General features: G+C 41.5%; 1 protein-coding gene and 1 pseudogene across 5 annotated transcripts in view; one reads left to right on the forward strand and one right to left on the reverse strand.

Moving 5' to 3' along the window:
* Nucleotides 1-23,303, reverse strand: part of STX6 (syntaxin 6) — a 53,244-nt gene extending 29,941 nt beyond the window's left edge. For 2 of the 5 annotated variants that reach the window (XR_004817320.2, XM_025429966.3), the window contains exons 1-2: nt 22,968-23,303; nt 1,538-1,707 (exon numbers count right to left, since the gene is read on the reverse strand). Coding sequence is in view for 4 of the 5 variants with exons in the window: in XM_025429966.3 (XP_025285751.1) it covers nt 1,538-1,707; nt 22,968-23,002 (205 nt within the window). In the remaining variant the exon portion in view is untranslated. The remainder of the gene's footprint in view (nt 1-1,537; nt 1,708-22,967) is intronic. The other 3 variants (XM_025429967.3, XM_025429965.3, XM_049112116.1) reach the window with 3 other exon arrangements.
* LOC112648447 (40S ribosomal protein S15a-like) lies at nt 16,864-17,233 on the forward strand (annotated as a pseudogene).
* Nucleotides 23,304-23,656: the final 353 nt, after the last annotated feature.

The following is a 23,656-nucleotide window of genomic DNA, read 5'->3' on the forward strand; positions in this document are numbered from 1 at the left end:
TTTTTCCAATAGCATTCGCTCACTTCATGCCCCTGTGTGACATTTTGGTAATTCTCTCAGTATTTCAAGCTTTTTCATTATTGTAGTTGTTATGGTGATCTGATTGATTGTGACTCACTGAAAGCTTAGATGATGACTAGGAATTTTTTAGCAATGAAGTATTTTTTTTTAAAGATTTTAAGTAATCTCTACACCCAACGTGGGGCTTGAGCTTATAACACCAAGATCAAGAGTCACATGCTCTACCTACTGACTAAGCCAGCCAAGTGCCCCAGTAATAAAGTATTTTTAAATTAAGATATATATATATATATATATATAAACACACTTTTTGGATGAAATACTATTGCACTTAACAAACTACAGTATAGTGTTGACACAACTTTTAATATGCACCAGGAAACCCAAAAAATTCACTTGAATTGCTTTACCACGATACTCAACTTTACTGCTATGGTCTGTAGCCAAACTCGCACTATCTCCAAGGTGTGCATGGATCTGCTAACACTGCTGCCCCTTTTCTCTCACAATTTTCTGTGTCCCCAATTTTCTTCTCTTCCCTCCATCTCAAGTATCTCCCTGTACCTGTGCTTCTGATTCTACCCTCTCATTTTGCTCCACTAATTTTTAACAACCTACTTTTTAAATAATTTAAAAAGCATCTAGGATCACTATGATTAACAGAAATATAAAGATTATGCCCTCCACACATCAACTCTATATGAACCTGAAAAGCTGGTTTCCTAGATTGCACTTATAGAGAGAACAAGAGAGAATTGAGAATATGCAACTGGCAGATCTTCAAAATTTGTGATTAACTGGAATTTTTCCACCTGAAGAAAAATGCTATGGTTCTCTGGTTCATCAGTTAGGTCAGTGGACATAGTGAACACCAACAGCATGACTTAACGTAACAGATCTACTTTTACTAAGTGCAGTTTCATGATACAAAATGCCTCTCTGATGGACAGTGGCATTGTAACATCACTTCTTGAACAGGAAAAAAGTCCACAAAAGGATTTTCTTTTGGTTCCTAATTAACAAGGTAGGACACTGGTCTGTATTCACGTCTATGTAATAATGACTGCTGACACTCACAGAAGCTCACTGTGTAGCAGGCACCACACTTACCTGCTAACCTTGCAACAACCCTATGAGACAGGTACTACGATTACCCTAACTTTCTACCAAGGAGGAAACTGAAGCAGAGAGCAACGTGCCCAGAGTCATACAGTCAGTAACTGGTGTCGCCAGGACTTGAACACACAGTCTGACTTCAGGGTCCGAGCTTATAACCACTGCACTATATAATGTCTTACAGTGCCGGATTTATCACACACCATAGATGAATGTGGCCCCTATGCCTTCGTTTACTAGGCAATTATTCCAAGTGTGGCATGATACAAATAAGAGCAACATCAATCAATTATAAAAGGAAATATCTAATTGATGTACTTGAGACATCTTGAGAAAAACTTGTTCACTTGTAAACTTGTTCTGTTTACCCCAAAGGCATAGGCACCATAGAAAAGGATATTGATGGTCTCATCAAGGTCCTCCAAATCCCATTCTATACTCCGGAGATTGTTTCTCAGCTCATTGGTGGTCCAGTCGATTTCTTCCCTCGTTGCTGTAGAGGGATCTTGGAGGAGCTCTGTCCATCTCTGAAATAATCCCTGGGCAGTGTTGACTGCTTTCTGTACCTCTCTGTAATCAAGGTGAAGGGAAAGGACAGAAATCACAGACAACATGTTCCATGAACAAGTTAACTACTGCCTGACGTAAGTTAACACTTATGATCATATACCATATTCAGCAACTACCATTCCCAAAAGTGTTTTCTGAGCTTTAGAGAAAGCTCCTCCCGGACAAATATCAAAGTTCAACCCTTTAAAAATAACTGTATTATATTCTAAACTGATCTTGGAATAAAATAGTCATTATTTAAGTAGCTATTTCAAATTTATTTCGGAAGGACAAAATTTAATTTTTCTCTCAACAGACTATACTTAAAAAGTCACATAAGAAGCAATCCTACAAATTAACTGAAGTGCCACATTAACATTAACATATGCTGCCATTTGGTGTGATAGTAATTTATATTCATATGAACAAATCCTAACACAGCTTTCCTTTTCTTGGGGAGCGAGGGGTGGTGTGGGTGAAAAGGGTAGAAGAAGGGTTACTTACGTAGCTAGTCTTTCAGAAGGGAAGTATTTTATTTTATTATTATTTTTTAATAATAAATTTATTTTTTATTGGTGTTCAATTTGCCAACATACAGAATAACACCCAGTGCTCATCCTGTCAAGTGCCCCCCTCAGTGCCCGCCACCCAGTCACCCCCACCTCCCGCCCTCCTCCCCTTCCACCACTCCTAGTTCGTTTCCCAGAGTTAGGAGTCTTCCATATTCTGTCTCCCTTTCTGATATTTCCTACCCATTTCTTCTCCCTTCCCCTCTATTCCCTTTCACTATTATTTATATTCAAATAAATGAGACCATATAATGTTTGTCCTTCTCTGATTGACTTATTTCACTCAGCATAATACCCTCCAGTTCCATCCACATCGAAGCAAATGGTGGGTATTTGTCATTTCTAATGGCTGAGTAATATTCCATTGTATACATAAAGCACATCTTCTTTATCAGAAGGGAAGTATTTTAATCTGAGACTTAATTTTTTTTTAATTCCAGTATAGTTAACATACAGTATTAGGTGAGTTTCAGGTATACAATACAGTGATTCAAAAATTTCATACATTACTCCGTGCTCATCATGGTAAGTATACTCCTAATCCCCATCACCTTTTTCACCCATCCCCCCATCTACCTCCCCTCTGGTGACCATCAGTTTGTTCTCCATAGTCAATGAGTCTGTTTCTTGATTTGTCTTTTTCTCTGCTGCCCATTTGTTTCGTAAATTCCACATATGAGTGAAATCGTATGGTATTTGTCTTTCTCTCACTGACTTATTTCACTTAGCATTATATCCTCTAGCTCTATCCATGTTGTTCTCCAAATGGCAAGATTTCATTTCTTTTTTGGCTACATCATGTTTCATTGTGTGTGTGTGTGTGTATGTGTATATACACACCACATCTTCTTTACCCATTCATCTATCAATGGATACTTGGGCTGCTTCTGTATCTTGGTTATTGTAAATAATGCTACAATAAACATAAGGGTACATGTAACCCTTTAAATTACTGTATTTGTATTTTTTTAGTAAATATCTAGTAGTGCAATTCCTGGGTGGTTGGGTAGTCCTATTTTTGAGGAACTGCTATACTGTTTTCCACAGTGGCTACACCAATTTGCACTCCCACCAGCAGTGCATGAGGGTTCATATTTCTTTGCATCCTCGCTAACACTTGTTTCTTGCGTTTTTGGTTTTAGCCATTCTGACAGGTGTGAGGTAATATCTCATTGTAGTTTTGATTTGCATTTCCCTGATGATGAGTGATGTTGAACATCTTTTCATGTGTCCCTTGGCCATCCATATGTCTTCTTTGGAGAAACGCCTGCTCATGTCTTCTGCTCATTTTTAATTGGTTTTTGGGGGGTGTTGAGCTGTATCAATCTTTTATATATTTTGGACACTAACCCTTTATCAGATATGTCATTTGTAAATATTTTTTCCCATTCAGCAGCTTGTCTTTAATCTGAGACATTTTTAAATCCAAAATCTCACTAGAAGATTTTCTAATATTATAGCTTTAAACATATATAGGTATACAACATACATATAGCAAATGAGTGTGTTTCTGGCTTAGAAAAATTAAACTAGGCCATTAAATGGTATGATTGAGAATGCTTTCAAATTAGATATAGCCACAAGGCTTTAAAAATTTTCTCCATTTCCATTCTCAAGGCTTGGGAGAACAAATATTGCCAAAATGTCTATACTACCCAAAGCAACCTACACATTAAGTGGTATCCCTAACAAACTACCAACAGTATTTTTCAGATAGAACAAACAATCCTAAAATGTATATGGAACCACAAAAGAGCCCACATAGCCAAAGCAATCTTGAAAAAGCAAAACAGGGGCACCTGGGTGTTGCTCAGTCCTTGAGTATCTGCCTTTGTCTCAAGTGATCCAGGCCGGGGTCCTGGGATCAATTCCCCCCCCCCCCCAACCCCCCCACCACACACACACATAGGGCTCCCTATAGGGAGCCTGCTTCTCCCTCTGCCTAAGTCTCTGCCTCTCTCTGTGACCCTCATGAATAAATAAGTAAAATCTTTAAAAGAAAAAAGAAAAACAAAGCCAGAGGCCTCACAATTCTGGACTTCAAGCTATATTACAAAGCTGTAGCTATCAACAGAAAAAATATGATACTGGCACAAAAATAGACACAGAGATCAATGGAACAGAATAGAAAACCCAGAATGGACCCACAAGTATATGGTCAACTAATCTCTGACAAAGCAGGAAAGAATATCCAATGGGAAAAAAGACAGTCTCTTCCACAAATGGTGTTGGGAAAACTGGACAGCAACATGCAGAAGAATGAAACTGGGCCACTTTCTTACACTATACACAAAAACAAATTCAAGATGAGTAAAAGACCTAAATGTGAGAGAGAAAATCATCATAATCCTAGAGAACACAGGCAGCAACCTCTTTGATATTGGCCATAGCAACTTCTTACTAGGTATGTCTCCTGAGGCAGGAGAAGCAAAAACAAACTACTGGGACTTTATCAAAATAAAAAGCTTCTGCAAAGCTAAGGAAACAATTAACAAAACTAAAAAGCAACCTTCAGAATGGGAGGAGATATTTGCAAGTGACATATCTGATAAAGGGTTAGTATCCAAAATCTATAAAGAACTTAACAAACTCAATACCCAAAAAACAAATAATCCCGTTAAGAAATGGGCAGAAGACATGAATAGACATTTTCCAGAGAAGACATACAGATGGCCAACAGACACATGAAAAGATGCTCAACATCACTCATCATCAAGAAAACACCTCAAAATTACAAGGAGATATCACCTCACACCAGCCAAAATGGCTAAAATTAACAACACAGGAAACAATAGATGTTGGTGAGGATGTGGAGAAAGGGGAACCCTCATCCTCTGTTGGCAGGAATGCAAACTGGTGCAGCCAATCTGGAAACAGTATGGAGGTTCCTCAAAAAAGTTAAAAATACAACTACCCTAAAATCCAGCAATTACACTACTAGGTATTTACCCAAAGGATACAAAAATACTAATTTGAAGGGTTACATGCACCCTGATGTTTTATAGCAGCATTATCAACAATATCCAAATTATGGAAAAAGCCCAAGTGTCCATCAACTGATGAATGGATAAAGAAGATACACAGATACACATACAGAGGAATATTACTCAACCATAAAAAGAATGAAATCTGTCATTTGACTTGAATGGAGCTAGAGAGTGTTACGCTAAGCAAAGTTAGAAAAAGACAAATACTATATGATTTCATTCATATGTGGAATTTAAGAAACAAAAAAAAGGAACATGGGTTGATGGGGAAGAGAGGAAAACCAAGAAGCAGACTCTTAACTGTAGAGAACACACTGATGGTTACCAGTGGGGAGATGGGGGAGGAGAGATTTGGGTTGAACAGGTGATGGGATGAAGGACACTTGTCCTGATGAGCACCCAGTGATGTATAGAAGTGTTGAATCATTCAATTCTATACCTAAAACTAGTATTATACTGTAGATTAACTGAAATTTAAATTAAAACTCGGAAAAAGAAATAAATAAAAGTGAGATTAAAAAAAAAAAAAAAAGACCAACCACTCTTGAGGTAGCATTCTATATTGGCGTAGTGAGAATGACACTGTAACTTTTTGAAAATGCAAATAAAGATAGACACAGAAAAGAAAAAAAAAAATCTGGCCTTCTAACAATGGGTCTATAGCCACAATTTAAATGTTATAATTGAATACTACTGCATATAAAAGCCAAAAAGGAATCATTTTGTAACCGTATGGTCTCTTGTGTACAAAGATAATCTTCATGCACCTAAACTAAGAGATCTGCTTTGATCCTTCAATGATTTCTAAACCAGTTCTGGGTGTTCACTTGAGGTGTTTGCTGCCTATAGCTTTAAGACAGAAACTGCATGCATCCTATTCCCTCTGACAGTTTAAGTACCAAAAGATAAAGCAGTAACAAGATGAAGAAAGGTGCCCTCCAAGAATATTTCAGTTTAAGAATACTCATGAGAGCTAAAATTTGAGTGTTAAATAGAGAATACAGCTTTTGGGCCAGGCTTAATATCTCATTGAGCTATGTGGCCAACAGTGACATCTCTCCAGGAGGTCTCTTCAACACCTGGTTTGTGGGTTAGCAGAGTCCTCTCATTGTTCCTCCCATCTCAGCCTTATACTTTCAGTGCTAATGAGAAACTATTTAACAGAAAAAGGGGAAGCATGAAGTGTTTTTACTTTCTAGTAAGGTTTCTGGTTGATTTGGTGGAGAAAGAGGTACATATCTTCCCATAGTACGAGGTACTTGGTTTATTTGTAAGAGTGGAAGAGAGTTAGAGGTATCTATAATGATATCTCATCTTGAAAAATTTAAGAATAAGCAATTCTGTAAGGTAAATATAAATTCCTTTTTGAGAACTAGAAGCCTTAAACCAAAGAAGCCTCAGGCCAGGGCATACCACATGCTCCACCACCAGAACACAGCCATGATGCTGGAATTAAATTCTCTTAAGTAGCAATCCATACCTTTGTTTGATCTCAGGGCTCCTTTGGACCCTTCAAAATTAATGAAGACCCCAAAGAACTTAGATTGATGTGGGCTACTTATCTATCGCCATTTACCATATTAGAAACTCAAACAGGCATTTAAAAAAAAGTATTGATCAAGTAATCAAATATAATGAGGCTGCTACGTGTTAATGTTTTTGCAAAAAACACAAATTTCTAAAACAAAAAAAATATAGTTTTTCACGTTTGCAGATCTCTTTAATATCTGGTTTAACAGAAGACAGCGGATTCTCATATCTCCTTCTATGTTCAGTCTGTTGACCTGTTTTGTTGAAATATATGAGGGAAATCCAGCCTCATATAGACAGATGGAAAACAGAGGAGTGTTTTAATAGCCTTTTTAGATAATTGTGGATATTCCTTTTTGGCGCTATACCAAAACTCAACAAAGTGGCAGTTTCTTTTTTTTTTTTTTTTAATTTTTTTAAATTTATTTATGATAGTCACAGAGAGAGAGAGAGAGAGCCAGAGACACAGGCAGAGGGAGAAGCAGGCTCCATGCACCGGGAGCCTGATGTGGGATTCGATCCCGGGTCTCCAGGATCGCGCCCTGGGCCAAAGGCAGGTGCCAAACCGCTGCGCCACCTTAGTTGCAATGTGGAACATGAAACTGTATCAGAGACTTTTTGAACCCTTCATGCATTATAATCCATTGCCCTACCTGGTATTTTGAATGGGTCTTTTACCTACCCATGTTTGACTTTATCACATGTACTGGTCTGGTCATCTGGAAAGTATTAGTTAACTCAGTATCACACAGGTCTCGCAAATGCCGTTTTCACTACACAATATCCAAAATCATATAATATCTCCACCAAGCTCATCAGAAAAACTTAACTATTGGGCAACCCTGTTGGGACCCCTCTCACTTCTGAGAGCTTTCTCTGTATCTCTACTTAATAAACTTCTGCCCCCCCCCCCAAAAAAAAAACCTTAACTATTGAGAACCTATAAGATGATAGCAGTTCTTAGAAGCTTTCCAAAATTCTATTTTTTAAAAAAGTTCTAATTTTATCACCAGCCAAAATTGGAAACAATTGTCAATTGTTTTCCATTAAGTGACAGGATCACTTTATTCATTTTTGAGAAAATATCTCAACTACTTTTTAGATAATGTTGAAATTTGAGAACATATGTAAGTCTCAATAACCAGTTTGCCAGGCATTCTTTCAAGTAAAAATGAGAATCTGGGATCCCTGGGTGGCGCAGCGGTTTGGCGCCTGCCTTTGGCCCAGGGCGCGATCCTGGAGACCCAGGATTGAATCCCACGTCAGGCTCCCGGTGCATGGAGCCTGCTTCTCCCTCTGCCTATGTCTCTGCCTCTCTCTCCCTGTGTGACTATCATAAATAAATTAAAAAATTTAAAAAAAAATGAGAATCTGTGGAGAAAAAAAAAGAGCTATTTCAGCTAGCAACTCAATCACAAATTGCTTTTCTCGGAGACAGCCATCTTATTTCACAATATAGCAAAAATGCTTTGGCATACTCTCATCTTGTCATGCAGAATAGTAAAATGTGTATTAAGGCTGGGAGAAAATATTTATGAATTAAATAACTGATCAGTGTCTTTTATCTAGAATATAATTTTTTTAAAACTCTCAAAACTTAACAAGAAAACAAATCCAATTAAGAAATGGGGGGGGGAGGAAACGGGCAAAAGATGTGAACAGTCGCTTCACCAAAGATGACATACAGGTGACAGCTAAGCACACAAGATGTTCATTACCATTAGTTATCAGAAAAAATGCAAATTAAATCCACAATGAGATACTACCACAAACTTAAAATGGCTTAAAACAAACAACTGACGATGCCAAAGTACTGTCCAGATGGCGGACTAAGTGGAACTCCCATGCATTTCCAGTGGCAATGCAAAATGGTACAGCCACTTTGGAAAATAATGTAGCTCTTTCTTAAACATATGCTTACCATATGACCCAACAATCTCACTTCTAGGTGACATAAAAACTTATGTTCACACAACCACCTGCAAATTCTTAGAGTAGCTTTAGTCATAATCACCAAAAACTGAAAACTACCACCCCTCAAGAAATAGTGACTCACCTGACAAGACCCTCCCCACAGCCCAGACCACCCAGACCAGTTTAAGCATAACCCCTCACTCAAGCCCACACAGATGGACCATGGAGGGACCTCTAGACTAACCGGCAACTACCCTTACTTCACTGTAACTTAAAATCTCTACCCAAGGGGGAGCACAAGCCTCATTTACACAACATACAGTGTACGCAGGGGCACGTTTCCTTAAGGCACATGCTTGGCCTTCCACCCACCTCTACATAGGATGACAAGGCTCCCTTTTTAAACATTCATCCTAATCCTAAATAAAAGGAACCCACCCATGCTTGCTCCAGGTGTCACAGCTTTGGAAGTTATTCCCCGTGATCCCCTTATTTGCTGCAAATAGTTTCCTCTGTGCGACAACTTGCCTGGTGTCATATTTTTTTTTCATTTTATTTTATTTAAATTCAATTCATTAACATATAATATAGTGTATCATCAGTTTCAGAGGTAGAGTTCAGTGATTCATCAGTTGTATATAACACCTAGTGCTCATGACATCACCTGGTATAGTTTTTATCTGTGACTCACCAAGGAGCAAATTCATGTTAGTTTGGTTACAGAGGGACATAGAGAAACTTTTAGGGGGGATGGATCTGTCCTATATGTTATTCATGGAGGTGGTGGTTACGCACGACTGTATCCATTTGTCGAATTTTGAAGAACTGTACGCTAAAAATTAGGGTCAATCTTATTGCAGGTAAATTATAACTTAATAAAACTGAAAGTATCTTTGAGAATCAAGATATGATATGATTAATAATTTTTACTGTTTCATGAAGAACAGTTTTTGTGGGGTTTTTTTTTTTTTATTTCATTTATTTATTCATGAGAGACACACAGAGAGAGGTAGAGACACAGGCAAAGGGAGAAGCAGGCTTCATGCAGGGTGCCTGACATGGGACTCAATCCTGGGTCTCCAGGACCACCACCTGGGCCGAAGACGGTGCTAAACCGCTGAGCCACCTGGGCTGCCCCAGTTTTTGTTTTTTAAAGACTTTATTTATTCATGAGAGACACAGAGAGAAAGAGAGGCAGAGACACAGGCAGAGAGAGAAGCAGGCTCCATGGAGGGAGCCTGATATGGGACTCGATCCCAGGACTCCAGGATCACACCCTGCACCAAAGGCAAATGCTTTAACTGCTGAGCCACCCAGGCATCCCATGAAGAACAGTTTTAAGGAAATATGACTTTTTTTCCCTTTTTCACTGCGAAGGAGGAGCACAGTGACTACCAGTACAGTTTGGTGCCACTACCCTGACCTAGACTAAGGCACCGGTAGTTTTACCTGCCACAGCTTTCTGCATCATTGGTATAAATGTCAGCACGGTGAAAAAGTAAACATCTGAGTTATTATGAAAAGTGTTTTAAGCTAAGGGCTCCTCTGTGAAAGGGTCGAGAACCCCTTGAGATCCAAGGACCACACTTTCATAGTTCATAACCACAACTCCTAAGACACTGATAATCAGATGTGAGGGGGAGGGTGGCACATGGATGGGTCCAGTTCTAACAGCACAGAGTGAAATCAAGCATGTTATGAAGAAGACATCAAAGAAATGGCAGGAATCAGAAAAACGCCACAAAGCAATCCCAGAATAATATTCAACATCCCACAGCCTTGGCCACTGACCTGGCTTAGTCCACTCCCAATCTCCCAAACCACTAAAGAGGTTTCATCTTTAGTTTTCAGTTAGTGGCCCAGATATAAGAAAGGCAAAGCAGTCATTATTTTGCAACTTTCTTTTTTAAAAAAAATTACTCATTCTTTATTATTTTCCATTTCTAAGACAAATGTTTCAAGGAATTACAAAGGTGGGAACTATCAGCAATGGTTCAAATCTAGAAAAGCCCAAACCTGCAGTGTGTCAAGGAATCCTATTTTAGCAAGTAGCTCGTGGGGTCCCTCAAAGTTAAAACATTTCCCAACTGCACTACAGCTTAGGGCTAGCCTGGAAAAGAAGGCATGAAAGGAGAGTAGAAAACACCATGTGTCACAAATCCTTTTTTAAGCCAAATATTAATGGTAACCAGAATTTTCTCGAGAACCTGGGATTTTTTTTTGTATATTTTTATTGGAGTTTGACATGCCAACATATAGCATGCCACCCAGTGCTCATCCCACCAAGTGGCCCCCTCAGTGCCTGTCCAGTCACCCCATCCCCCCAACCACCTCCCTTTCCACCACCCCTTGTTCGTTTCCCAGAGTTAGAGGAGTCTCCCATGATCTGTCACCCTCACTGATATTTCCCCACTCATTTTCTCTCATTTCCCCTTTATTCCCTTTCACTATTTTTTATATTCCCCAAATGAATGAGACCATATAATGTGTGTCTTTCTCCGACTGACTTACTTCACTCAGCATTAAATACCCTCCAGTTCTATCCAGGTCGAAGCAAATGGTGGGTATTCATCATTCCTAATGGCTGAGTAATATTCCATTGCATATATAGACCACAACTTCTTTATCCATTCATCTTTTGATGGACACCGAGGCTCCTTCCACAGTTTGGCTACTGTGGACATTGCTGCTATAAACATCGGGGTGCAGGTGTCCCAGCATTTCACTGCATCTGTATCGTCGGGGTAAATCCTCAGCAGTGCAATTGCTGGGTCGTAGGGCAGTTCTATTATTAGCTCTTTGAGGAACCTCCACACAGTTTTCCAGAGTGGCTGCACCAGTTCACATTGCCACCAACAGTGCAAGAGGGTTCCCCTTTCTCCACATCCTTTCCAACATTTGTTGTTTCCTGTCTTGTTCATTTTCACCATTCTCACTGGTGTGAGGTGGTATCTCACTGTGAGAACCTGGGATTTCTGATCACTTTCAAGAGCCACAAGACACAACTAATAATGTGTGAAACTCTAGTGATACAACTTCCTCAATTAGGAAGCATTTGTAAATATCTGAAACTAAGTATCTGCAATCATTAGGCATTCCAGATAGATCAATTAACAGGACAGAGGAAAGCAACAATAAAAAGAGGAGTATGGGGCAGCCCAGGTGGTGCAGCGGTTTAGTGCCACCTGCAGCCCAGGGAGTGATCCTGGAGACCCTGGATCGGGTCCCATGTCAGGCTCTCTGTATGATGCCTGCTTCTCCATCTGCCTGTGTCTCTGCCTCTCTCTCTGTCTCTCTGAATAAATAAAATCTTAAAAAAATAAAAAAGAAGAGGAGTATATAACAGTATCATGTTTCAGATTTGTGAGGATGTTATTTATTTATTTATGAGAGACACACAAGAGAGAGGCAGAAACATAGGTAGAGGGAGACAGGGAGCCTGATTCGGAACTCGATCCCAGGACCCTGGGATCACGACCTGAGCCAAAGGCAGATGCACAGCCACTGAGCCACCCAGACGCCTCTTGTGAGGGTTTTAACAAAGGGAAGAAGAGCCCACTGAGTTTTCTTCAGACTGCTTTCTCAGGAAGGGCAAAGGAGTAGCTACTTTAAAAAGTGGCTAGTTAAAAAAAAAAAAAAAAAAAAAAAGTGGCTAGTTAGGCACTCCCCACACACATGGCCCATGTGAGCACAGCACCCCGTGAGGAGCACAGCACCCGGACCAGATGGCTACAGCTGCTGACTCCTTAGGCAACAGAGATCCACTTTTGTCTATAGTCTGCAGAAAGGTCAAAATCACAAAACACGGCTTTCTTTCTCGGTGAAGTCTGGTTTACCTATTTGAGATTTTTCTTTCAACTATGTGAAGGGGATGACTTAAGTCTTACACCCAGAACTTTCCATGATGGGCCAGGTATACCTTGAATTTTTGGAGCTCTTTAGCTTAGCAAACTCCATGGTTAATAATGAGCAGCTCACCAACAGCTCTGAATCCTGTCTGGCCCCATTCCACCAAAAACTTGCTAATTACTTTCCTAGGAAGTATGGGTTTAGCTCCTAACCCAGAAAAGGTCCCCACAATAGTCAAACAGATTTTCTGCTGCCCATCTGTTGCAGATGTTTCCAAAGTCAGTTCTGTCTTACACAGTTCATGGGCAACTAGTGTCATAGTGTTAGAAAATGCTAGAGCTGAAGCTCTTCTGCCTTGCTGTCCACCAAATGGTTGATCAAAATCAAGGGAGCTGTTATATCCTCACGGATTAAACTCCATGAACACCAGAATGAAGGTCCTTCACTGTAGCCTGCCTCAATGCCCAGGGAACTGTCAAAACCAACTGTCAAAAGTGAAAACATAGTCCACATCTTTGAAGAATGTATCATTTGGGCAAAAATGAAGTCATTAAAGCATCAGATTCTTCCACTCATTATAAATAAAAAGTTGACACTGTCAGGACTAACCTAGTTTGTTTCGGAAGCAAGCCAAACACTAACCCTGTCATTGCTAGCCAAGTCTCTTGCAGACAACATTCTAGTCTGTTCCACCATGGAGAAGGGCCCAACATCCCAACCAACCTCAAGGGCTGAGGGCATTACATCTAGATATCCACAAAAATCAGTTTTCTTATCTAGATCTCACCAAGTTTCTCAATAAAGTTGGAGAAAGGAGTATCTCAGCCATTAGGGAGATTTGGTTTCACAGAATCTGCATTTGGTTATGCCAACAAGTTGCCAGATAACTGTAGCTGCAACCCCCATCAGCCTTCTGATTTCTTTCTTCTTTGATCTTGCTGATAAGACTGAATTGGCATCTGTTCCAGTTACCGTGGTTGTATAACGAGCACCCCAAAATGCAGTGGTGTAAAACAAACATTTATTATGCTCACGGATTCTGTGGGTCAGGAAATCATGCCAAATATAGAAGAGATGCCTGGTCCCTGCTGCACAGTGTGGCTGCAAGAACATAGGCTCCTTGGTAGTATCTTCTGTGTCTATGTCTCTTGACGTGCTCTCCCTAGCACAGTCACTTTGGGATAGCTGGACTTCTTACATGTTCGCTCTGGACACCCAGCCTTGTGTCCTGAGTCAGAAAGATGCAGGTCGACGCTGTACTGCCTCTCTTCTAGGATTTGAGCTTTGGGTCAAGCAGTGGTATTTCCGCTTCATTCTGTCAGGTGAGGCAGTTACAAAGGTCTACCCGGGTTCCAGGGAAAGGGACTAGGATTGCAGCTTGATAGAAGAATGCCAGTTTCACAACTTAAGAAAAGCAAATGGGGCAGGATATATACTGGGGTGGTCACCTTTGGAAAAATACAATCTGCCACAATATCAGTATCTGGGGCAGTGCTCATTCTGCATGACTCTTTACAGAGAGGTTCCTATTTCATCAATATACTAAGAGGCTAGGAAAGGCAGATGGTTTCCATTCTAGGAATGAATCCTGGAAAACCCAGGCTGTGTGAGCCTCTGCAACCATATCCCCCGCCACCACCCCTCCCGCTGCACTGGCCCCATATCCTACCAACCTCACTCCACTACCAATCTCTCATGCTAGGTAAGGGAGGAGCTCTTGACTTCTTGATTTCCATACTCACATCTTTTGTATTTAAGGGGAAACACACACACTTTCACTTGACCTCACTGTCATTTCCAAACTCAACTGCACTGTGACACCTTTTGCAATTACTCTTGTGGGGTAAAAACTGTCTCTACTTAGTTATCTACAGTTGCATACAATTTTGACCTCAATTTGCGGCTGCTTCCACAACTCCCCTGGGATAGGACTTCTACTACCGATGGCATGGTAGGTCAAAGTCACGATGAGCTTGAACTCATGCTCACTTTCAATGTACTTGCCACTACAGCCTTTGTATCTGTTTGCTTGAAATTCTCACTTCCTTTGTTTTTGTGTCATTGTGTTCTTCTGGTTTCTACCAGTTTTCTCTTTCTTCTTCCTCTGCTTGGTCCTCCTGTTTCTCAGCACTTTTTATAGCTACTAGGTGCATATCAATACTCAGGTTCAAAAGATCCCTTTCAGCTGAAGATTTCCCAACTGCTTTATCAACCCTAGCCACTCACACAGGATTAACTCCTATATTTTCAGTTGCCTAGAAGACATTCCATTTGCCTAAAACCAAACTGATCCTATCCTGCCTACAGAAAAAACAAAAAACAAAACCAAAAAAACTAAATCAAACCATAACACACAAAAAAAGCAAGTATTCAAACAAAAAAGATAAAATAGAAAAAAAAAAAATGCTTCCTTCTCTAGCTTCCTGTTGTCAGTCAATAGTGCCTCTATTTTCCAAGATTTGAAACTTGTCTAGACACTCTTCCTCTTAAACTTCTCACCTAAGCCCAATCACTGGACTTTAGATATGGAAGGAACTTTCAAAACATCTAGTTCTGCACTCATTGAACAAGCAGGAGAACTGGGGCTCAGACATCTTGGCTGTTTGCCTCAAATGCTTCTGACCCTGACTATGAAGTGCCTTCCAGTACCAAGACCTATCCAATCCCATCTTTGCTAAGCCTCCAGACAAATCTACCTCCTTTGTGGAATTAGAAGATCACGGTTTGAGCCCTTAACAGTTGCTTGCCCACAGGTGAGTAAACAGTAACTGCTAGTTAAAACTGCCTCCTGATTAAGAACTTACAATAGGAAACAGAGTACATTTAAACTCAACCGGGTAAGTTCTCTCGCCCCCTCACCCCTGCAAACTGGCCGACTTTAATATTCAACCTGATTTCTCACGAAAACAAAATCTGTGTCAGTTGGCAGGTCTCCTGCCTGTCCTCCCTTTTCTGGTTCCTGGCTCTAGACTTCTGCTTGCTGCTTCCCCATCCAAGAGTCCCTACATATCTGCAAATGAACAGCAGACATTTCTTCTAAGGGCTAGAATGAGCCCCTATACTTGCTTCACTAAAATGTCCTTGACCAACATTCCCACAGGGGTCTTTCCCTACTTCAGTCTCCAACATCTCAACTCTAAAATCTTACACACGATGCATATTGTCTTTCACCTACACTCTGTGTATCTGCATAGTCTTGTCCCACGAGACTACAATGTCAGCCAAATACAGTATTAGACATGCCATAAATTTGTAACACATGTTTGCAAAGTTCTTATCGTGAAACATCTGATTCTGATTTTAAAAAGTAGAATGTGAGATTTGACTTACATTCAATTTTATTAGACTAAAATTACCTTGCAAACAAGAGACTTCTTTTTCACTGATTATACCAATAAACAGTTTTCTCAACATTGTGAATACAATGCACGCTGCCTGCCTTCAAGGAACTCATAATCTAGAGTTAAAAAGGCTGCACATATGGACAAGTATTGGTTAGAGAATACAACATAATATATACCATATTGCTCATCTGCTTACTTATGCCATTATTTCAACATTGATCCACAGCCAAGAACCTGGAAATTATCCTTATTCAGGCATACAAAGCCTCCAAAACAACAAAATATTAAAAAGCCACAACATTCATGCCTTTTACCTACAGGAGAGGCTCACTGGGTACCAACAGACCCTAATATCCCAATGCTTCATTTTGTGGTTTTCTTGGCCGGTTCGATTAGAAGTTGCAAATTCTAAAAGGCTGCCAACAAGAGAGGGAAAAATACAGAACCCAAAACTCAAAATGGATTCACTCATCAAACAAGCACTGCATGAGTCCCTACTAAAGACAAAGATGGAAATAACAGAATTCAAATATGGTATTTTTTTCACCTCACATATTAGTAAAGATTACTTAAAATGAGCCCAGTATTATTAAGAGATCAGGGGAAATGGATGGGGTGGGGGAGAGAGTGGAGATAGCAGTGTATTCTGGAGGGCAATCTGGTAATACGCCTCAGAAGCTTTGAAAATGTGCTTATGCTCCATATTAGGAATTCTGCTACAGGGATGCAGGCTATGGAAATAAACAGAAGCAGCAATAAAGACCTGTCAGGCATTCATTCTCCTTGCCACTATACTTGTAATTGTGAAAAATTAGAAACATCATAACTGTCGTCCTAGGCTGTAATTTATATTACAATTATATGACAAAATACAATGAGGTCATTAAAAGCCCACTCCACTGAAGACATTTTAAGGATATAGAAAAATACAGATGGCCCTCCCATCCTCTTTCCGCCATTTTTCTGTGCTGCCATAATGTGCACATGAATGTCATAGCAGATGCTCTGAAGAGCATTAACGATGCTGAAAAGAGAGGCAAACGCCAGGTTCTTATTAGGCCATGCTCCAAAGTCATTGTCTGGTTCCTAACTGTGATGATGAAGCATGGTTACATTGGCAAATTTGAAATCACTGACGATCACAGAGCTGGGAAAATTATTGTGAACCTCATAGGCAGGTTAAACAGGTGTGATCAGCCCTAGATGTGATGTACAACTCAAAGATCTAGAAAAATGGCAGAATAATTTGTTCCCATCCTACCAGTTTGGTTTCATTGTACTGACAACCTCAGCGGATATCATGGACCATCAAGAAGCAAGACAAAAACACACAGGAAGGAAAATCCTGGGATAGCTTTATCTAGGGATGTAATACATACATGCAAATAAAATGCCTCAATGGAAAAAAAACAGATAAAAAGATTATACCAAATTTCTAAAATAATTATTCAATAATAATACACACAAATATAAATCCTGGCTTTTCCACTTATAAGCTTATAAGCCTGAAGTTTTGTTGTTGTTGTTTTTACGGTTTCTTTTTCTTCATTTGGAAAATGATAGTAGTACTAGTACTTACTTCATAAGGATTAAAAAGATAATTAGGGGGCAGCCCCAGTGGCTCAGAGGTTTAGTGCCACCTTCAGCCTGGGGTGTGATCCTGGAGACCCAGAATCGAGTCCCACATCAGGCTCCCTGCATGGAGCCTGCTTCTCCCTCTGCCTGTGTCTCGGCCTCTCTCTCTCTGTGTGCTTTTCATGAATAAATAAATAAAATCTTAAAAAAAAAAAAGATAATTAGGTTCTTAGCACAGTGCCTGATATATAGTAAGAGATCAAAAACTAATGAAAAGTATAACCTAAAACTATTAATAGAAAGAAAAAGATTAGGGACGCCTGGGTGGCCAAGTGGTTGAGCATCCACCTTTGGCTCAGGGTGTGATCCCGGAGTTCCGGGATCGAGTCCCACATCAAGCTTCCTGCATGGAGCCTGCTTCTCCCTCTATGTCTCTGTCTCTCTCTCTGTGTGTCTCTCAATAACAAATAAATAAAATCTAGAAAAGAAAGAAAGAAAGAAAGAAAGAAAGAAAGAAAGAAAGAAAGAAAGAAAGAAAGAAAACAAAAATACATCAAAATTTTAACAAATTATTTCTGGATGGTTGCATTTCAACACATTTTTATTCTTTTTTTATTTTTGTTTCCTAGAGTTTCTAAAATAAGCATATATTAGTTTGACATTATTTTAAATGTTTAAATGTTACTCAAAAATGGTCTTTCCTCTCAGAAAGGGCAGTTTATCTGGATGTAAACAAACAAAAGACATTCAAAGGAAAATGTTTATTTTAATATATGCCCCAACTGCTAGGCAATTTACACGCATTAAGTCATTTAATCCTTATGACCAATAAAACGGTATCGTTAAGTCAATTTTGTATATTGCTAAGCCATTTTGTACAAATAGGTTCAAACAGGAGAACTGACAAAAGTTACACCAAGTAATTGAAAAGTGAGATGCCAATGTTGGGTCAGCCCGATTACCAAAAATCAGTTGTTTCACCAAACTCCACTGCCTCCTGATAAAAAGTCAGATAAAAAGAAAAATTACATCCAGAACCCACTTTTCATTTCTTATTACCCACCTTTATTCTTACAGAACTGATCACCACCTGACATATCATGCATGTATTTGTTTCCTGTCCCTAGAATGTAAGCTCCATAAGGATGGGATGTTGTCTGTTCACTGCTGTACCCTTAGCTCCCAGCAAACAAAACCAGACACTCAGTAAGTATTTAGAATAAAGGATGCTGAATAGAGAAATGACCTGATCATGTCTCTGTGGACACATCTGGTAGCAATGCAAGGCCTGCTGAAGAAGTTGCTTATAGGAATCAAGGTGGGAGAGAACAAGGACATGAACTAGGATAGCAGAACCATAACTAGAGAGGGAGAGAAGATTCCAGAAATATCCGAGGGATGGCACTGATAGGATAGGATGACCAAGTAAGTGGACACGGGACTGAATGAGAATGCGGAGTCAGGAGTGGACAGCTGAGAGAAGGAAGGTCTGGTCCAGCATTCGTAGGGAGGTGAGAGAGCAGGGCCAGAGCGACCTGGATGTGCAGAGATAGACAGGGAGTACCGGACACAATGGGAATAATCAAGCTCACCCAGTGAGAACACATGGAGAGGATCTACCAGAGAGGCTACAAGTTAAGGGCAGGCCAGAGGTGATTCAGTAGCACCTGGAGTTTCAGGGACCTGAGTTCTGGTGTAAATACCACTGTGAATGTCTACACCAGGTGAGGGCCACATGTGCCCTAAGAGCTTAGCTGTCCCATGTGGTGGTGTTCTCCTCTGCTCTGAACAGGACATCGATAGTGTCAAAACCTCACAAAACTAGTCTCAAACATTGAGGCATTAAGAATTGCAGATCCAGACGAAAACAGCTAACTGGTCCCCCTTTAAATCTTTCCCTCATACTGATGCATCCAACAGTACTACCAAATCAATATTCCTAAAACTCCCAATTTCATGCCTTTTCCCAGATTTAAAAATCTCCAATGGCTTCTACCTTATACCCTCTTCTACCTGTACTATGAAGTATTAACCGTGTGAGTAGAATCAGGCAGTTCAAATTGGAATCCTGGGTCTACCACTTATTAGCTGTGTGACCCCAGGCCAATAACTTAACCCCTCTGTGCTCCCTCAGTTCCTCATCTCTAAAATGTGGCTAGTATCCACATTGCAGAGCTGTTCCCATCAAGTGAAAATTTTTATAAACTGCTTACTTAGCACAAAATGCCTGCATCAGAGTTGCGTCCTTTAAATGTTAGCTATTATTATTACTTCCCCTAAATAAACTTCCTACACCACCTGGGATGCTCTCCTTGATAATTTCTAATACACAATGCTCATCTCAGGGCATTTGCTGGCAATGTGCCCACCCATGAATCACTACTCCTTAACCACCAGCACCACCACCACCACCACGAGTATTTATTTAACATTTATGCTGCATATTCAAGGTGTTGGGCTGGAAATACAGGAAAAATAAACAGTCCCAACCCTCAGAGCTCAGAGTCTAATATAATAATGAAAGACAGCCAGAGGAAGAGGTGCAAAAACGTGTTACAAGTGCCAAGGGGAAGCACTTCCTGGAGGCTGGGCAGATGCTTACACTGAATCTTCAAAACTTAGTGGGTGAACCAGGCAAAGTGAGTGTATGTGGAGTAAGAGCACCCAGTACTGTGGTCACAATCACTCAGTCTGACCTTGCTGGAACTCTGAGCTGTGGGTAGGCAGAGTGGGTGGAGGTCTGGAAGGCTGGATCGTGGTGGTCAAGAAGTGCTTGGACTTTATTCTGTATGCAACAGCCAGCCACTAACTAATGTTAAGTAGGGAGCCCCTGCCCAAGAGCTATACCTCTGCTGCCCAATGTGGGCCTCACATGTGATGACTGAACGCCTGCAGTGCACTGGTGTGACCAAGGAACTACCTTTTAAATTTCAATTAATTTCAACTTAAAAACTGATAAGCATTTCAGTAACTGGAAAATTTTCAAGTACGTTTGGAATGTTTGGGTATGTGAATCTACATTTTCAACTCTATAAATTTAACGAACTCTAAATATAGAACAAATATTTCTGATGAAAAATTCAGTGTCCAAATTGAGATGGGCTATATGTGTAAAATACACTCCAAATTAGAAAACTTAGTACAAAAGAGTAAAATATCCCGTTATAATCTTTATATTAACCACATGCTGAGATATTTTGACTACATTAAAGATGACATTAAAATTAATTTCACCAGTTTCTTTTTACTTTTTTTAAGTGAGCGCTATGCCCAATGTGGGGCTTGAACTCATGCCTCCGAGATCGAGTAGCATGCTCCACCGACTAGGCCATCCAAGTGCCTCTCTTTTTACTTTTTAACCTGGCTACTAGGGAATATAAAATGACATATATGGCCCATATTATATTTTAGACAGCACTAACCCAATATAATCAAGGGCAGATGACTAGAAGTAGGCAGACCAATTAAGAGACTCTTTTTAATAAGAGTCCAGATGAGACACAGGCCTGAGTTATCTCAATTCTACCTATCTTCAAAACCTAATTCAAGACCTATTACTCCTTCTAAAAGCTTTTCCAATCCTAACCATTTCTAATGAGTTGCTTTTCTCAGAACTTCCGGGGCACTTAACCTGTAAGATTCGCTTCAGTGCTTAATTTATCACCTGTCATTTCTACTTAATTTGGGGGGTAAGTTGCTTCTCAGAACCATCAGCTTCTGGGCAAAGGGCCACAATTTAAGCATTTAATCTTTCCACATTCTGCGATGCATTTTCAATACTTTTAATAAACAGAGGTACACAGTCCCCCAGATATTCTATCACAGTCTGGACACACCCATGTGGCTAACTTTACCTTTTACAGCAGAAGGTATTGTGAATCCCTTCCTTCAGACACCTTAAGGACATGAGCCAAAAGGATACAAAAGTCAACCAAGAATCCGGGCCAATGTTCTAATACAGCAGTGATATCTGATCAGTGAGCGAGCACTGAGAGACTCAACTGGATACCACCAGGAAAAAAAGACCAAGATGGCAGAGCTTAGCATTTTCAGAGATTTCACTAAAAATCAAACAAACGAAAAATTTCTGATTATCCCTGGCTTCCACTGCCAGAGGTAATCTTTGCAACCTAAGCATTAAGAACTTTCATTCAAGGGAAAGACACACGGCTTTAACATTCAAAAACTAACCCCTTAAACTAATCTAACAACACATTTTCGAGGTAGAGAGCCACATATTACTGATCAATCTATGACTCTGCATTTCCCCATCTACCTTAGGATGAAGAGAAAAACCTTTTAGGGAAATGTCATGAAGCTTTTTTTTTATTGTATCATGGATAACAAAGGACTTCACCTACAGAACCATGTAAATTTTCTGAGAAAAAGCCTCAAAAAAACACAACTGGTCAGCTTTTACCACTACAGAAATAGGAAGGTAGCAGCAACTAGTTGCAAGCAAAGGGACACTTCGTGGTTATTAGTACCTGGGATCTTCGTAGTTCTCGGATTTTTTCCATGACTGACATTTAAAACATAAAGCTGACAAGTTACAACAGCATGCGAATCCATCTTTTTTGCATTTGCCTAATGGCTCCAAAGATAACAGAATGCAAAGAAAGTTTGTATCTCCAAACAACCGAGCAATCAAAGATGGAGTCAGGACAGCTCATAGGGGGCGGGGGAGGGGGGGGGGAGGAAAAATAAGTTAAGGCAGTCCTGTTCTGAAAGGCTGGATAAGAAATGGGGGAAACCTGTCAAAGAGCCTGGATGAAATCAGGGAGTTAAAAAAGAAAGCCCTCACTTCCTTTAGCACTGTGGGAAAATCCCAGTTGCTAATAGAAAGCTGAGGAAAGTTTAGTTTGGCTGATTTCATGTTGTTTTCCTTCCAACATCATCGCCGAGTTCGAACGACTGCTTCCCTCCCCTCCTATTACTCAGTACAAACGCCCCCACTGAACTGAGTTGTCTGCCGGAGCCCTGCTCCCCCGCAACCCAGCCTGCAAACGTGCTCAGACGCCTCTGGGCGTGTTGTGGTCTCACCGCTCTGGGGCCGGCGCTCCAAACTCAATGGACAATGGGAGTTCACCCCCCAGCAACGCCAACTACAAAGCTCAGGAGGGCCATTTCCCTTTTCCTGCCCAGATGCTGTTTTCCCTCCTTCGAAGTAGGGCCCCGTGCTCCACTAGAACCCCAGCGAGGGCTGGGACGACTGTCTCCCCCGCCGCCTGCAGAGCTGCTGATCCCCTCGAACCCCAAACAAGTTGCATCTCCGCGCACAGCCCTAAAGGCGTCCCCTTGCCCCAGCGGCTTGGCTCGGGGCGCACGGCGGGTTTCACAGTCCAGGTAGGACGGGGAGGGCACGTCTCTGGACGCTTGGTCATGGCCCTGCAAGCTAAGCCGTCCCTATAGCCGCCACTTGTCTCCCCTCCCCCTCCAGCGCGACGCGCGGGGAGGTGCAGGCGGGCAGCACCGCCACCTCTTCCTCCAGCGGAGCCCTCGGGGACACTCACCCTTTCACCACAAAGAAGGGGTCCTCCATGGACATGGCGTCCCGGCCCCCGGCTGCCTCGCGCCTGCTCCGCGCACAGGGCGCCCGCGCCCGCCGAGCCTCCCTCCGCCCACCCCACCGGCCTGCCGCAGCCGCCGGCGCCTCGGCCCGGGGAACCCAGAGCAGCTGCGCGCGCAGGCCGGGGCGCACCGGACCGCCGCGGCTCCAGCGCTCGCTCGGCCGGCACACCGGATCCCCGAACCTGACGCCGGGCCCCGCGCCGGCCTCCTCCCCCGGCTCCTCCCGGCGCGTCTGGCCGGCTTGACCCCGCCCCCGGCACCCGCGGCCGCGGCCAACCACAGACGCCGCCCGCTGCACCACTTCCGCACCCGCGCTCACGTGACCAGGGCCAGCCCCGCCCCCCGTCGGCGGGGCTTGGGCGGCGCGTCACGCAGCCCTGGAGGCGGGGCTTGAGGCGGGTGGGCGTGGTCCCGCGGTATGGCCCCGCCCCCGCCCCGCCCTGCTGCCTGCTCCCTACTGGGGGGGCCAATTAGGGTTTCAAGCTCTGCGCTAGGACCTGATTCGTACTATCCTTTTACCTTTCCTGCACTTTTAACACTTTATTTTGATGGCATGTGATTTATAATTTTTTTATGGTATAACTTTATTTTTTTTATTGGAGTTCAATTTGCCAGCATATAGCATAACACC

This window comes from Canis lupus, chromosome 7 (assembly GCF_003254725.2).
Source record: "Canis lupus dingo isolate Sandy chromosome 7, ASM325472v2, whole genome shotgun sequence".
Lineage (NCBI taxonomy): Eukaryota > Metazoa > Chordata > Mammalia > Carnivora > Canidae > Canis > Canis lupus.